General features: G+C 54.5%; 2 protein-coding genes across 2 annotated transcripts; both read right to left on the reverse strand.

The window, feature by feature from the left end:
- Positions 1 to 134: 134 nt before the first annotated feature.
- Positions 135 to 10,413, reverse strand: GGA2 (golgi associated, gamma adaptin ear containing, ARF binding protein 2). Its single transcript, XM_058035668.1, has 17 exons — positions 10,380 to 10,413; positions 9,729 to 9,813; positions 8,898 to 8,973; positions 8,286 to 8,384; positions 7,424 to 7,547; positions 6,842 to 6,945; positions 6,307 to 6,387; positions 5,487 to 5,624; positions 5,303 to 5,384; positions 4,636 to 4,755; positions 4,224 to 4,391; positions 3,944 to 3,999; positions 3,517 to 3,668; positions 2,545 to 2,714; positions 1,463 to 1,632; positions 1,034 to 1,144; positions 135 to 439 (listed from the first exon to the last, which is right to left on the reverse strand). The coding sequence occupies exons 1-17, from the start codon at positions 10,411 to 10,413 to the stop codon at positions 329 to 331; spliced, it is 1,881 nt and encodes a 626-aa protein (XP_057891651.1). The 3' UTR covers positions 135 to 328.
- Positions 10,414 to 10,581: 168 nt separating this feature from the next.
- Positions 10,582 to 15,524, reverse strand: EARS2 (glutamyl-tRNA synthetase 2, mitochondrial). Its single transcript, XM_058035600.1, has 9 exons — positions 15,383 to 15,524; positions 14,770 to 14,925; positions 14,427 to 14,616; positions 13,718 to 14,190; positions 12,848 to 12,956; positions 12,047 to 12,200; positions 11,813 to 11,943; positions 11,430 to 11,565; positions 10,582 to 11,254 (listed from the first exon to the last, which is right to left on the reverse strand). The coding sequence occupies exons 1-9, from the start codon at positions 15,522 to 15,524 to the stop codon at positions 11,171 to 11,173; spliced, it is 1,575 nt and encodes a 524-aa protein (XP_057891583.1). The 3' UTR covers positions 10,582 to 11,170.
- Between the last annotated feature and the right edge of the window lie 339 nt (positions 15,525 to 15,863).

Below are 15,863 nucleotides of genomic sequence, written 5' to 3' on the forward strand. Positions count from 1 at the left end.
CGAGCCGGGGTGTCCCTGTGTCCCTGGAACAGGCTGGCACGGGGGCTGAATGCTGGTGTGATGCACTTTGTTTGTTTTAATTCACAAGTAAAGGGGAGACGGCCCAGAAGCAGCAGGAAGGTGTGCGTGGCAGAGGCACGGAGGCTCCAGCGGGCTCCTTAAAGCAGGTTCAGCTCCAGCAACAGGCTGTGGCGGAAGCAGCCAGCCCACACTCCTCCTCCTGCGGGCACAACAAGGAGGAAGGAGCTGGCAGATCCCCAGAACGGTGCCCTCACGGGGCACTGCTGCTCCCCATCGGACACACGGCAGTGTCTGCGCCAGCTGGACTTCAGCTCCTGCCCCAGAGCTCTGCTTCTGGAAAGCCAGTCACCTCTCCCACCTCTCGGAAGGGCTGCAGGCCCTGCGTGAACACCAGTCTGTACCTCAGGCGGACGGGATCCTGCGAGAGAAGGGAAGAGGGGCACACCATGGTTATAAACTCCCAGACTCCTTCACCCCTCATGGCCTCGCTGCAGTGAGCCACCTCTGAAAGGGGAAACACCATTCTTGCAGACGCTCTGCACAGGAGGAAACCCTGGATAGGTTAACCTAAGGATATACCTATCCTAACCTAATACAGAGAAGACAACTCGAAGAGCAACATAACTGTGCATTCCAGCCATGGGCATGTTGGCAATCCAGGCCTGGGCAGCCTACTCAGAGTTCCTTACACTGATCTTGGGTCTCATAACTGTCCACCAGTGCAAAAGATCTGCCACCCATCACTTGTGCCTTGGGTGTCCCTCTGTTCCATCAGCTGCACCATGAGCGCCTGCAGCTGTGTCTGTGTTCAGATCCTCCAGAACTGCACAGGCCCCAGCACAACTGCCCGCACAGTCCTTCAGACTGTAGCTCTGAAAGCTCTTTGAGCAGAAAATCATCTTCCCAGTGCAGTCCAGACTGCCCTGTCTCTCCACTACACCTCCCCATTATTAGGGTTCTCCCCATTTTTCACACAAACAGCCAGGGAGTTCCCAGTGCCCACCAGCAGCACCTTGTGTGGGTTGGAGAGCAGCAGCACCTGGGACAGCACTGCAGGTGGGAGGAGAGGGCTGAAAGCTGGCAGCTCAGACCCAGAGGCTGGTTGTAACTTTATTTGCATGGTCTGAAAGAGAAAACAAAAGAAACACTTGTTAATCCATGCCAGGAAAGGGCTGTGAGCCTCACTGAGCCATGGAGCTGGTTAAAGGTACATCAGCCAGACTCTTCATTCAGTGAGAAGCACAGCCTGGCGCTAAAGGCAGATATTCCTAAACAGCCAGTTCTATCCATGGACACACACAGTGGCAGCACTGTACAACGGGATCTCTGTGCAGAGACAGGGAGCCACACAGTTTCCCATGAGCAAGGCAAACGCTCAGTAAGAAATGGTGAACCTTCTTCTCAGGACATTTCTGAGCCTCTCCTGTCACAGGTTTCTCACCTTTGGGACTGCAGCCTGGAACACTATGTCCTTAATGGGGTGTGCTGAGGTGCTCAGCATGGACAGAACCATCACCAGCACGTCTGGTCGGCCGGGAGCTGGGTCTCTGGAGAAGTGGAGCATGGCCTTGAAACCATTCCTGTCATACACAGTGACTGGAGAGATGGTGCCTGCCAGAGACAAATCGAGAACCAGAATCAAAGCCTGGCTTCCTCTCCCATCTGAGTGCAATCAGGAAAGATGGGATAAGGAATAGCAAAAAGGAAAATGCAGACAAACTTTTACTTCCTTTGGCAAACTCACAGGCCAAGTGGCACACAGCCCCTGATTTACATCTGCCTCCAAGGCAGAGACAGGAATCTGGATGTCTGCCTTTGGGATTTAGCAGCTCAGGTTCCACCAGTCCTTGAGAGAAGTCAGGTGTGGATCCAACAGAGATGTGGTGGGAAAAGCAAAGTGCCTTTCTGAGCACACACAGGATCTGGCTCCTTACCATCTGTGCCTGGCAAATTCACACCTGGCTATCACCATCCTGCCCTTCCAAAATCTGCTAAGAGCTTCACTTGAGGCTGAAGGCACATCAGGATGTCTGTGCACCTGTCCTCTTCCAGCAGCAGCGAGAGCCAAGGCTCTGTGGCGCCAGGCTGAGACCCCAGGGTGACATTCCCAGGAAACGCTCTGGGTCAGAGCTGGGCCATACAGTGTGAAACCAAAAAGCAGAGGTGGAATGAAGAGCTTCCTGCTTTAGGAAGTGGGGCAACTCCCACTCAAAAGTGTCTTTTAGGACTTTTAGTGGAACAACTGTTTGAAGCTTGACTGAAGGTGTGAAGGACAGGGTTTAGAAGCACATCACAAAGATCAGGCAGGGCAGAAACTCCTGAGCAATGAGTAGGGAGGACAAGGACATTCTCATGCTCTGATCCCTAGCACCTGCTCAAGTTCTCAGGTACATTAAGTCCATCACAGAACAGTGATTACTTGTCCCAGTGACCCACACAGCATGAAGCTAATTTGGCTTCCTATCCTGCAAAACTCATGCAAGAGCTCTAGTAAGCAGAGCTGGGGCACAGAACTGTACTTACTTAGTGTAACTGAAATTAAAGGCACAAAAAGGTTTTCTAGAGAAGCATCATTGGAAGCTGAGTGCAAAGAGGCAGCAGGCTTCAGATCATAGCCTGGACTGAGGAGGGGAGGATCTGCCACTGAGTTATTTGGAAGATCTGGAAAGGGCAATTTCATTGGTGATAAATCCCTGCAAAGAAAGGCATGCAGAAAGCTTGTATAAGCAGGGATACTACATGGAATGTACTGTCTTCTGCTATGTCTGTCTCTATTCCCAATCCCTCATCCCCTTTAGGTATAAAAAAACTACAGACTTACACTCTGAGCCCTTGAGGAATTCAAGAACTCTATCATCTGTGGAAGATCTTGCTGTTTCAAAATTCATTAAGGCAGATTTTGGTTCTGTTACTATGGTAAAACTTAGGTTTAGGGCTTTGGAAGTCTGCCATCCCTGAGCACAGCTTTTCTGGAGCCCTAGTCAGGCAGATCAAAGTAAATTCCTGCTCAAAGACATCACAGGAAGCTGAAAATCTTCAGTAAAGTTTCTTGTAATATGGCAGACTGTATAAGCATACTGTAATAGTCTCCTGCTCTGAAGATCTGTGGAGATTAATTGGATTTGTGAACTGTTCCAAGCTTCCACTGAATGTCTTGAAACTCCCTTGTCACAGACTGGAGAAAGCTGAGGAAAGTGCTTTTTGAGTGACAGGTTTTTATAAAAAGGCCTGACCGTAAGGTTTTTGTTCTTTTAGCTGAACACCACCTTGTTATCAACCAATGGGATTTGTCTCCCCAAATTTCTGACCCTTGGAAGGTGCTGGTGTGCAATTAACTGCAATTAACCAGTGCAGAACTGCAGGAAAGGGCCAATATGTGCATGGATCACCTGCCATCACTAACCAGAGGTAGCTGAAAGGTTTTCCTAAATTCTCCCTGCTGTAAAAGAATTCCTCAGCCCCCAGATCTGACTCTGTTATGAAGAGTTTACTTACAAAGAGAATGTCTTGGTCCTGGGTGGTGGAGAGAGCTGTTTATCCAGGCTCTGGAGCTCACTCTTCCCTGCACAGCTGTCCTCCCAGCCCTGCTGTGGTGCCAGGCTTTGAGCAGCACTTACACCGTCCCTAAAGCCATTGTGTACAGCAGGCTGGAAAACAAGGCTCTTCAGGTTCATGCTGTGTAATATCAGCAAAAATAAACCTATTGCACTGAAAATAACTGTTTGTCAAACACCACTACCTAAAGCAGAAATACATATGAGTCATTTGGTTACAGACTGCACCTGAGAGCACAAGGATTGCGGTTTCCCTTCAGAACAGAGTGCTACACCAGAAGGGCTGCCAGGGAAAGGCAGAGCAGGAATCATCTCTGATTTTTGTCCTTTATACCTTATGGACAGCAGAGTATCTGAGCATCACTCACCTCTGCCAGGCCAAAATCAGGGGGTGGGTCCTGTGTGACAGGGGAGTTGCTGAGACCTAAGAAAGACACCAAAATACCGCAGATAATTTACATTAAAAAAGGGCTTTCCACAGGTGCTTCCTTTGCTGTCTGACACCACTGGAGACACTGCATCCCTGCAAACCTCCATCTGGAAGGCCCCACTTTCTCTTGGGACTGATGCTGAAGCCAAAGGTCCCCTCTCTAGACTGAAGACCCCAAACCCCAGTAAGGAGGGTGGCACCGAAGTGCACGCACAGACCTAAGGAGTGCAGCTGCTCCTCGAGCAGGCAGCTGGAGGAGCTGCTGCCGTGCCGGGGGGCTGAGGCTGTGTCTGCAGAGGGCTCTGGGGCGGTCTGTGCCACGGCCTCCAGCTCGGAGAAGTCGATGAGGGTGTAGCTCCTCGTGCGCCGCGGGGCTGCTCGGCACGCTGGGGAACAGACACGGTTAGCTGGAGCCTGGGGAGGGATGGCACAGCCACGGCTGCAGCTGTGCCTCAAAGGTGAGGAGCCTGGGGAGTATCTTCTGTCAATTATACACCAGAGAAAATGATGGTGGCAATATTTTTCGTGTGTTACAGCACTTTCTCCAGGTTTGTTCTCTGAGCAGCACTTCCCTGCCAAACCCCGCTCCCACCTGGCGTGCAGGGCAGAGCTGCTGTGGGGGCTCCTCACCTGGTGCACGGGCAGAGCTGGCAGCTGAACCTGCTCCATCCCCATCCTCCTGGCTGGCCACAGCCTGCCTGTACTGCCCCAGCGCCCAGGAGAGCTGGTCATTGGCCTGCAGGACCTCAGCTGGGAAACCAGAGCACACACAAACACTCATCTTCCGGGGGAAGGCCAGGTCAGTTCCACAGCACCCCCCAAAATGCTCCTGAGGAAGGGACAGTGCATCTCAGGAGCAAGGCCCGGCAGAGCAGGCTGCCCTCAGCTCCTCACTCGCCTTTCATTCCATTTTGCACACACAGCTGCTGATTCCAGGCCTCTCTCTCACTTATCAAGATCCCTTTAAAATCTTATCCTATCTCTAAAGTATTCCTAATTCCTGCCATCTCTTCTGCACTTCCTTTTCAGTTCTCTGAACATCAGAACTCAAAAAAACTGAGAAAACCACCTCAGCTGAAGAAACAGATTCACTGTTCAACTTTGGGCTCCAAGTGAAAATTAACAGCTTCCTCAGAGATGAGCAGGAGGAGACCACATGCCACTCCCCTGGGCATGGTTTCACGGTGAGAGTGGGGAGCTTTGCCCACAGGGTGCCAAGCAGCCAGCACTGCCCTCCCAGGGCAGGGCACGGCCCTGTGCCAGTGCCAAGGGGCACAAGGACAGTGCTGGCTCTTACCCAGGGCCTCCTCATCAGGCACGGCCTCGCTGGCCAGGCGGAAGAGCAGCGGCCGGAGCCTCTCACAGCGCTGGAGCAGAGCCTGGGGGAACACGGCACTGCTGAGCACCCCACACACCCACACCTCTGCCTGTGCCTCCTGCAAGGGAGGCTCCTCTAGCACAGGAGGGGAAAGAGCATTCACCTGCAGGCTCTCCTGGTCACCTGGGGATAATTCACCTCTCCTGTAGCTCTCCAGGAACTCATCCAGACGCCTGACATTCTCAGAAACCTCACGGATGGTGTTCACTCTTCGGGACACCTGAGCTGACTTTTCTTGTTCCTATGATGAAAAATGAAATATTACTGTGACTTGGCTGGAGCACTCAGGGTCACACCTATTAATATTTTATTGCAGGTAGAGAAGGCACAAAGCAGCACAGGTGAGAACAAGCCCCCAGCTGCCCCATCAAGGCACCCTGGCCGGGTGCTGTGCAATATGGAATACGTCTCACCACAGGCACGAGTGTGACTTCAGAATTTGAGCTGGGAGTTGGTGGCTTCTGCCACACAGAATGACACACAGAACAACCACAGGGCTTTGTTAAACCAGATCTCCTGTGTGAGCAGAGAAGTGGGATGCTCCTTCAGATGGAACATGTGAACAGGCCAGACATGCACACACACTGCATGCAGGAAAGAGACAGTTCTGTACAGAAGTGACTTCTTTCCATCTGGGAACCGAGTTTATTTTTGGAAATTTCCAGCCACTTCTGCAGTACTACTGCCAAGGTCCCACTGACACAGAAGTGTCCTGCTCCATGCACATTCACAAATTCCCTCTCTGGCAAGGGCACATTTTAGGGAAACAAAACAAAAGGATCCCGTGCTGTAATCTCAGAACAATTTAGAGACTGAGCACGGTCCCCTCTCTGGGGCTGCAGCGCAGAGGGTCCCCTGTCAAACAGAAAGGCCAGGATCCCCCCACCCTCCCTGGAGCAGAGAGACCCTCGGGCAGCCCCCACCTCCTTGACGGCGCTCTGGATCAGGCGGTTGGCTGCCTGCAGGTCCGCGGGGCGGCTGCTCCTCAGCAGCCTGGCCAGGAGCTGTGGGGCACAGACGGGCAGCAGTGAGCAGCAGCAGTGAGCAGCAGCAGTGAGCAGCAGCAGCTCCTGGCCCTGTGCACGCTGCTGCAGAACGGCTCCATCATCCCGGAGACTGTCAGCTCCTGTCCCACAGCCCAGTCCAGGCTACACTGCTCCTGCACACACTGCTGGTCAGCACTAGGGACTCTGGCTCTGCAGAACTCCTGTAAGACCTGGAGAAGCCCTCCCTTGGGCAGATTTCATGGAAACTGATGTTTTTCTGTAAAAAAGTTTCACTGTTTTCTAAGCAAATATTTCTGACAAAGCTTCAGAGAGTTCTCTAGCTGTGGCACTGCAGGAGGCATCAGCATTATTCTGAGATTGTCTCAAACAGCAGAAGGTCCCAAAATATTACTGAGCCTCTTTTGTCATCAGGACAAAACAGAGGGTGGGGCATGAAGACTCTAAGGTTTACCTTGGACTTCTCTTCATCTGTGTCAAAAATAGAATTCTGAGGTCTTGGAGAAGGGGGAGGTAAAATTTTGTCTTCTGGCAGTTTGGGGTCTTCTTTTACAATCCCTGGAACAGGTAACAGTACTTGTTCAGTGATGCCCAAGCTGCTGAAACCTCGATGCCCAGCAGTGCATGAGGTTTTGCACGGATTTCCAGATTAAAACACCACTGAGGATCACTAAATATAATGGAGTGGATGAAAAAATCCACCCCAGGATCCCTCTGAACTCATGTCTCATAACCCTGGGAGATATTCCAGGGCAAAGATCAGCTCTGAGCCTGTCCTGTGCTTTTCCCCTGCCCACAGTGTGAGCAGAGGCCTCAGAGTAGTCTGAGCTGTGCTCAGGAAGGCTGTTCTTTGGAAAATCCCTTTAAACAGTTCCAAGCATCCTTCAGAACCCAGCCAGCCTGGGACCTTTGCCCCTTTTCCTCACACACAGCACGTTAGGAAAAAGCTGAGTCACAAGCTGAGGGGGGCAGACATCTGTGGGGGAAGCCATGGGCTCGGGAGGCTAAAAAGGAAACTGAAATAACAGAACTGAACCTTGTTTCTTCAGCATCTGATAAGCATCCTGGATTTTGACTTCCTGAGGAAACCAGACTGTCCAACTGAATATCACTTCTGTGACCCTCGACTTGACTTTTTCTGAAGACCAAATTCCATAGTACTGAAAACAAGACAGTAAAGAAAGACAAAAATCTCAAATGAGAATCACACACACATACTATAATAATCAAAATTAAACCACTTCAAACTCCTCTGATCAGTTATTGAATCCAAAACCCAATGCAGGTTATTTTAGTGAAAACATTCTGTGCTTGACTTTAAACACTCTCCTTAACTGCTGCAATGCAGTCACAGCACTGGCCTCTGACACAGGAAAACTGAACAAAACCAGAAACAAACATTATTCATTATTATCTCTTATCAGCATCTGGGTGCTTTCTCCATTTTCTCTCATTACTGCCTATGGCCACTCCTTTAACTATAAAAACACAAACCTCCCAAGGCCAGCATTTCCAAGTGATTAAATGATACCTGTCCTCTCAGAGCAATAACAGAATTGTCTTCAGTGATATGTGCTTCAGAGTCTGTGGTTTCACTGAAATTCTGTTATCAAGCCTGAGACTCAGACAATGAGTTTTGTTCTTCAGTTGAGCACTTCTTTGCAATCAGCTTTTTGCAGCTCTGCCCTTGGGCTGATGCAATGGAAAATGAAACGTGCCCCAGTGGTAAATGTGTGCAGGAGCCACCAGGAAGGGAAATGGGTGGTGTGATGCTCAGAGAGTGTCTCAGGCAGGCCCAGCCCCATGAAGAGGAGCATGGCCAGAAGATCCCACTGCCTCTGAGAAAGCAGAGTGCATTCCTTATCCCAAAACACCCTGTAAGCACCACCACCACCTACCTTTGGGGAAAGCACTTTAATCAGCTCATTCAGAAACCTGAATTTTGCCATTTCACTGTGAAATCTGTCACCGCAGTTGTTCACACAAGTCTCCAGCACCTGCAAAAAGCAAAATGTTACCAACAGGAACTGAAAACACAAGGCTTGGGGAGCTTTCAAAAATTTTGTCACTATATTACTAAATCTAAGAAGTTTCTGACACTGCAGTCACCAACACAAGAGACTGAGAAAGTCATGCAGCAAGAACATGTTTTATTCCTTCATCCAGCCCTCCTAAGCAGCACATTTAAAGCCACCTGCTCTGTTCTACCCATCACTAACAACTTTTGAGCTCTTGCCTCGGTGGTGGGACACAGCTCACACAGCCAGAGCTGCAGACCAACAAACACCTCAGCAGAGCAGCCGGGCAGGAACAGAAGCAGTTACTGCCCCCACTGTGCCCTGGTTCCTGCAGGCCTTGTGCAAGGGAAAGTTAAATGGAGAGGCATCCAAGAGAAAGAGAAAGACACGGACATCTAAGAGCAAAGGAAGAGAGAGCTATCCTGTCTGCTCTGTTCTACCTGCCCGCTCTGATTCCCCGTGACTGCTCTGTGTGCTGATGGAAGTACTCACTGTGAGGGCATGCAGGGCTTCCCCCTCCTGAGGGGACTGGATTTTGTGTGCCAGCAGCCTCAGCGCAAACCACGGGCTGGGGAAGAGCAAAGCAAGTCACAGCAGGCACGAGCTCCCAGGAAGAGCAGATGCTGCTGGCTCCCAGCAGGACAGACAGCCTTCCTTGGGCACAGTGCTGGCCAGGGACACTGCACACACGCAGGGCTGAACTGGTGACCCAGCACTGCCCCCCAGCCCTGCCCAGGGCTGCCCTTTGGAAGGGAGCAGAGGCACGGGCTGGGGGAGTCCCTCCCCAGGCACCAGAGCTGGCTCTGCAGCTGCAGGAGCTCCAGTGACAGCCAGGACAGCCTGTGCCAGCTCCTGGGCACGTGTGGGTGCCAGGCCATGAGCTCTGAACTCAGCCTGCTCTAAACACAGGGATGATCACTAAGGTTTGACAGGTCACTGGCTTGATTGGTCCCTGCTACTTCCCACAGAGGCCAGACTGCCAGCTGGAAGGTGAGGAAACCTCAGCAGAGATCCTTCCCTTGTCTGAAAAGCTGGGGCTGAGCTGCCTGGGGGCTCCCCTGCAGAACCCCACAGCAGAATCCTTGTGCAGACTCCTAAGGACATGGCCAGCAGGACCTGCTGCCCCGTGGGCTCCAGCACTGATGTCAGAGCCCGTTCCCTGACATCACCCTCCACCACACTGGCACACTCCTATTTCCAACTCGTATTTCCAACTCCTTTCTGCTCCCAGGAGGGGCAGAGCCCAGCGAGCCCCCTCAGCTCCCCACAGCACAGCCCCAGACACAGCCTGGGCGAGCACAAAGAGCTCTGTGTCTGCCTTACCCCTCCGTGGCAGCGTTCACCTGCTCGCAGAACCGCTGGATGCATTCCCAGTTCTCCTCGGAGACACTCGGGTCAGTGGCCTCATCTTACAGAGGGAGAAAAACAAGAGAGGAAGAAGGAAAGCCCAGGCTCGGTGTGAGCCAGTGCCCAGAGCAGGAAGCAGCTCAGACCTCGCTGCTGCCGCTGCTCCAGAGCTTTCTGTAGTAGAAAGGGGAGATCCAGGACGAGCAGGAAACAGCTGTTACTAAAGCCTGCCTAAAAACATAGCCCCAAGCACACACTTAAAGTCAAGCACAGCCTGACAACAGCAGATGCTGCTTTTAGCAGGAGAAACTTAAAAACCACTTACAGGCAGCTCTCCCGAGACCACTACAAAACTTGTGCTGGAACACGGGCAGTTTACACATTAGCACAGCTGAATTCAGGAGAAAAAGTCTTTTTTGCCTCTATCCACTCCCCAGTGTGTCACTGAGCCAGCTTTGGGGGCAGGACAGATGGGGAAGAAGCCAGACGCAGCAAGCCAGCACCCACACCACTCTGCCAGGGTTCCGTGGGGGCAGCAGCCCCTTCCCCAGGGAGGTGAAGCTGCTCCAGTGCCCACCCAGGCTGGAGGAGGCAGCAGAGCCAGCCCCAGCCCCCAGCCCCACTCACTGAGCCAGCGCTCCAGCTGCCCGCCGCCAGCCATGGCTGCGTGCCCGTGTCCCTGTGCCCGCGGGAAGCGGCTCCGGGCGGCCAGGGCAGCCCGCGCGAGGCTGCCGGGGTGGAAGTGCTCGTGTGGCTGCTGTGGGTGTGGGCTCAGCACAAGCCCTGAGCTCCTCCCCTCAGTGGCTGCAGAGTAACCGTGAGAACGGAATCAAAGTCACCACGTTGATTTAATAACTAGAAGGGCATCAGACAGAAGAGGATAAAACATCTCAGTCTCGTGATCAGGGGTGTTTTCAGCAGAATCACGTGCATGACACAGTGCACAGGAAACCCCCCCTCTCAGCAGCTCACTCAGCCTGGTAGGACACCAAGGCAGCTAAGAGGGCAACAGCTATAATATATATCTATATATATATATAAAAATACCCCCCACTGTATTTATTGGGGAACAGTGCTGTGTAGCTGTAGGTACCCTCTCCAAAAAGAATCCGATCTGCTGCTTTCACAAGTTCATTTCCTTTCTGTCCACACAGTCTGAATTTAAATGCTGATACGTGTCTTCTTCTCCCACCCTGCCAAGCAGGCTCCTTGCACGAGACAGCAGCAGGATGGAGCTGAATCTGGACTTGGTTCCTCTCCCAGACGAAGTGGCTTGTGCTTGGTGCAGGTTCCTACAGACGTGGGGCCAGCCCAGACACCTGTCTGGCCTGAAGCCCAGCTCATCTGCTCAGAGAGGATCACACAGGTGCCACCTGCACCATCCCAGTGCACGGCCTGGCAGCGTCACTGATGTCCTGTCAGCTGGACAGGGCTCTGTGTATGCGGCCACACACCTCCTCAGCTCCCAGGGTCACCATCATCTCTGCCACGCTGGGGCCGTGCTGCAAACGGAGAGAGTCACTGAGCACAGGAACTGACCTGCCCAGCCCTGCCCAGAGGCACCTGAAGGGCTGGCACCAGAGCTGAGCCAGGACTAGGCTCTGGAGAACTTCTGTAAACCGCGGGTTTGAGCTCTGTGAAAGCACACTGCACATCATCTCAGAACTGCTGTTTTACCTGCTGCCCGCTGAGCGCCAGGCGCAGCAGCTGCATCATGCTGCTGTACTTGGTCTCTCTGGTCTGCTTCTGCACACTTCTCAGCTCTCTGTTCAAATCCTCCACAGTCAGGGCAGCTGCTGGCCTTGTCAGGAGCCTTTGGGGAAGGAGGTGTCCTTACACTCTGGGGACATGTAAACCACAGGGCTCCCACCCCTCACCCCTGCCCTGTGCCAGGATGCTCCCTCTCCTCCCCAGCAGCAGAGCTCATTCAAAAGAGCAAGTTTCAACTACAAAATTATGCCACAGACCTGGAAAACCACCAAAAAAGCAGTAATTCTGACTGTTTTCACAGATGAGGAGCCATTGCTGCCACTACTCAGCTCAGAGAGCAGCACACTTACCCTGAGACCAGTTTTCCTATTTTATCTACTTCTGCAGAAATTGTTTGTAGCTGCTGCCGGGACACCGAGGGCCTGACCCACAGGTAGGAGTAACCACTCGACACCAGATCCTTCAGGAGGCTTATGTGGCCCTGGGGGAGGGAAGCAAAGCTGGCAAGGCAGAGGGCTGTGCTGTGGAGGAAGCAATTCCTCAGCCTGGAGGATGGGGGCACAGCACTCTGCCACTACCCACACCTTTCTCAGCAGAAGGACTCGCTCCACATATTCCTCTTCCAGAACATCTGGATCCACTTGCTGCTGCCCATAGACGAGCTCCACCAGCCCCTGCAGCTCCCTGACGAGCTTCTGGCGCAGCCCTTGGTTCTCAATGTGACGGCTGAGGTGAATCCTGCAGCACAGCAAAGACCTGCTTTTGGAGTGCTTTGGGTTGCCTCAGATCACCCCAACCACATCTCTCAGAATATTCTGAGCTGGAAGAGACCCTCAGGGATCATCAAGTCCAACTCTTAAGGGAATAGCCTATCTGGGGACTGAACTCTCAACTTTGGCATCCTTAGCACCATGCTCTGACCAACTGAGCTAAAACTGTGGAAGTGTTAGAAAAGCAGCACTAAACCAGAGTCAGACACTCTACAAACAAGCATTTAGCTCAGGTGCCCCACAGGGAACTGATGATGAGGCCACCTTAGCAGCACAATGTCCTAGGAGCACGAGTGTACTTGCAGAAGAACCTTCTGGAAGTGTTAACTCTTTATAGATGTTATTTTCTTAGGTTATAAGCATAAGACTTTAGATCCTCTCAGCTACACCCACCTTCTCTCTAGACTTTCAGTGCTACCAACCCCAGAGTCCAAGCACAGAATGGGAGAGGAGGCAGGAACTGTGTGAGCAGAAACTTATGGTTCCTCTTAGCACGGCCCAACAAGTACTGCACCAGGATCCAACAAACAAAACTCCAGCCAAAGCCAAGTGCTAGAAATAAATTCTCACTGACATGGTGCTTACTACATTTTAAAGCTACCACTAATTTTTTACCTGTTGAATTCTGGGAGTGCTTCAAGGTCCAGGAGAGCAGAATGAGTTGTAATTCTGCTTACTTCAAACTGTGAGATCAGCTCCTCCAGAGTCCTCCCCATCTGTTTCTCTGCAACACAAGCCAGAGGGAATCACAGGGCTGTGCTCTCCTCGGGCACGGGGCTGGGAGCATGCTGAGCAAAGGTGACACAGGACAGCCACCCGTGCAGTGCCAGCAGCAGCAGGGGTGTCCCAGGAGGGAAGCAGCAGCAGGCACACTGCCATGCTGCCCTCTCCTCCCTGCTTTGCTGCAGAGGCACTGGGAACTAGGACGTTCTGCTTGGCTCCATCACCTTCCTCAGCAGAGCCCCTCTGCCTCAGTTGGCCAGAGAAGTCACACTCAGCCAGGAGTGGGCACTGCCCAAGCAAGATTCATTCCCAAGCAGAGCTCTCAGAACACAAGTTAATTTGTGATCCCCAACAGCAAAAACCACAAAAGGAGACATTGACTCAACTCCTTGTGGTCTGTCAGGTTAAAGGAAAGGTGGCACAGGTCCCAGACAACACTGCAATCACTAACCACAGACTGCAAGCTTTCTCAAGGCTTCACAGAGTTTCTCAGCCTTGAAGGGAGGGTTTTCCCAAGGGAGAACCCATTAAGCACCTGATTCAATTTTAATGGCTGCACAGCAGCAGGAAGATTTCCACCATCCCAGCTCCTTCCACAGGAGCTCTGCAGAAGGCCCGGTGGCACCTCAGCGACTGGCTGGTTGTGTGACACCCATTCCCTGACCCCTCCAAACACGGACAGGATCTCAGCTCTTAGAGCAAGCCCTCCGTGCCACGAAGCCAGCATGAGGCGGGCGGGCAGGCAGGAGCCCGTGGCGCTACCTGCGAACCCCGAGCCGCAGTTGGTGACCATGTCCAGCAGCGCCTCTGGCAGGAAGCCGTCCCGAGCAAAGCGCTCCAGGAAGATGTCCCCCTGCCTCTTGGACAGCTTGGCCCCGTCCTTGTTCAGCAGCAGCGGCAGGTGCCCGAACTGGGGCGGCTCCCAGCCCAAGGCCTGGTAGAGCAGCAGGTGCTTGGAGGTGGAGGCCAGCCACTCGGTGCCGCGCAGCACGTGGGTGATGCCCATGTGGTGGTCGTCCACCACGTTGGCCAGGTGGTACGTGGGGAAGCCGTCCCCCTTGAGGATCACGGGGTCGCCCTCCACCTCTGCCACCTCGTGCTTGCTCCAGCCGTAGACCAGGTCCTGGAAGGGCTGCACGCCCCTCTCCAGGCGGAAGCGGATGACGCACTCCAGGCCCTGGGACAGCTTCTGGGCCACCTCCGAGGCCGTCAGGTGCCGGCACCGGTTGTCGTACCTTGGGGAGATGAGCACCATCTCAGGCACCAGGGCTTCTGCTCAGCACAGGCCAACGCCACCAGCTGTTTCTACATGCCCAAAACCCTAAGCAGACACCTGAATTTCAGCCGTAACCCGCCCACTGCACATCCAAACACCTCCTCTCTGGAGGGTGACGGAGCCTCCTCCCTCCACGGGCAGGAGGCGCAGCCGGAGCTGCGAGGCTCAGGGCAGGGGACAGGGTCAGACACGCACCGCGGGGTCTGCTGGCGGCGCAGCGCGTCCCGGCGGAGCAGCTGCAGGCGCTGCGGGCTGCAGAAGCAGCGGTAGGCGGCCCCGCTGGCCAGCAGCGCCGCGCCCGCCCGCCCGTACAGCTCCAGCCGCTGCGACTGCACGTAGGGCCCCGCGGGGCCGCCCCGCCCGGGGCTCTCGTCCGGGGGAATACCTGCAACAGCGGCACGGACAGAGGCAGTAAGCAGCCGGGCCGCCAAACAGCCCGGAGAAGGGCAGTGAGACCCACCCTCCAGCTGAGTACAGTTAGCCTTTACAAGAAAGGTAAGGATTCAGCAGGCGGAAAATTAACGATGCTTCTAAATACCTGCCCAGTCCAACATATCTTCTATTCCTTCTGCAGCTCCAGGCACCACCCGATTCTGATCTGTATCCTCCACTCTTAAAATAAAGGTTCCTTGGTGCTTTTTGGCAAAGATATAATTGTACAAAGCTGTCCTAAGGCCACCTAAATGCAGAAAACCTGTAATCGTGGGGAAATCAGAGGCGGTCACAAAGGAGACCCAGGGGAGAGTTCTAAATATGAGCTGGAAGGGCGCTGGATGCTGCCTGCGATGGCAGCGGCACCGAGACGGGAGCGGCACCGCACCCGGGGCACGTCCAGCTCCGGGGGCACTGGCTCTGGAAGTGACTCATGGATGACTCCTGCCCGGAACACAGTCCCCAGAGTGACCTGGCGATGTCCGACAAGCGGGCACATGCCAGGAACAGCACGGCCACGGTACACCGTGACCCCGCACGGCGGGAGGGCACCGGGGCACGCTGCAGGGGCGAGCTCGGGAACTCCGGCAGGAGCACTCCGGGCAGCCAGCAGCCACCACACCTCCAGAGCCCAAATACATGTTTTCAACCCAAAACCCCGCCCCGCCACAGCGCAGCCCGGGGGTGGGCAGGGGCGGGGCTGCCGAGGGGTCGGTTACCTGTGGGGCTGGGCCCGAAGCGGACCCGCGGCCCCCGCTCGGGTCCGGGTCCGGGTCCCGGTGCCGATCCCCGTCCCGGTGCCGATCCCGGTGCCGATCCCGATCCCGCCGCGCAGCGCAGCGCGCGCAGAGCTCGCGCCATCCCGCCACGCGCCCACGTGGCCGCGGCGCCGCTTCCGCCTGGCCCCGCAGCCAATCCCCGTGCGCGCCGCTGCCGGGGGCGGGGCTTCCCTTAAAGGAGCCACTACCCGGTTCGTCCGGTCGCGCGAGGGGACCTGGGCCGCCGCCACGGGCCCGGCAGCGTGGGGCAGTTCCGGTGCCCGGAGCGCTGAGCGGAGGGTCCGGCTCCCCTCCCGCCTCCCGGCGCGGCGCGGCCGGTGCTGCAGGGGGGCGATCTGGGGGTCACCGCCGCCCCCACGCTGAGAGGCAGGCGGGGGTGACTACGGGAGCCGGCGCGGTCCAGCAGCGGCGGGGCGGCGTT

Source organism: Melospiza georgiana, chromosome 16 (genome assembly GCF_028018845.1).
Source record: "Melospiza georgiana isolate bMelGeo1 chromosome 16, bMelGeo1.pri, whole genome shotgun sequence".
Lineage (NCBI taxonomy): Eukaryota > Metazoa > Chordata > Aves > Passeriformes > Passerellidae > Melospiza > Melospiza georgiana.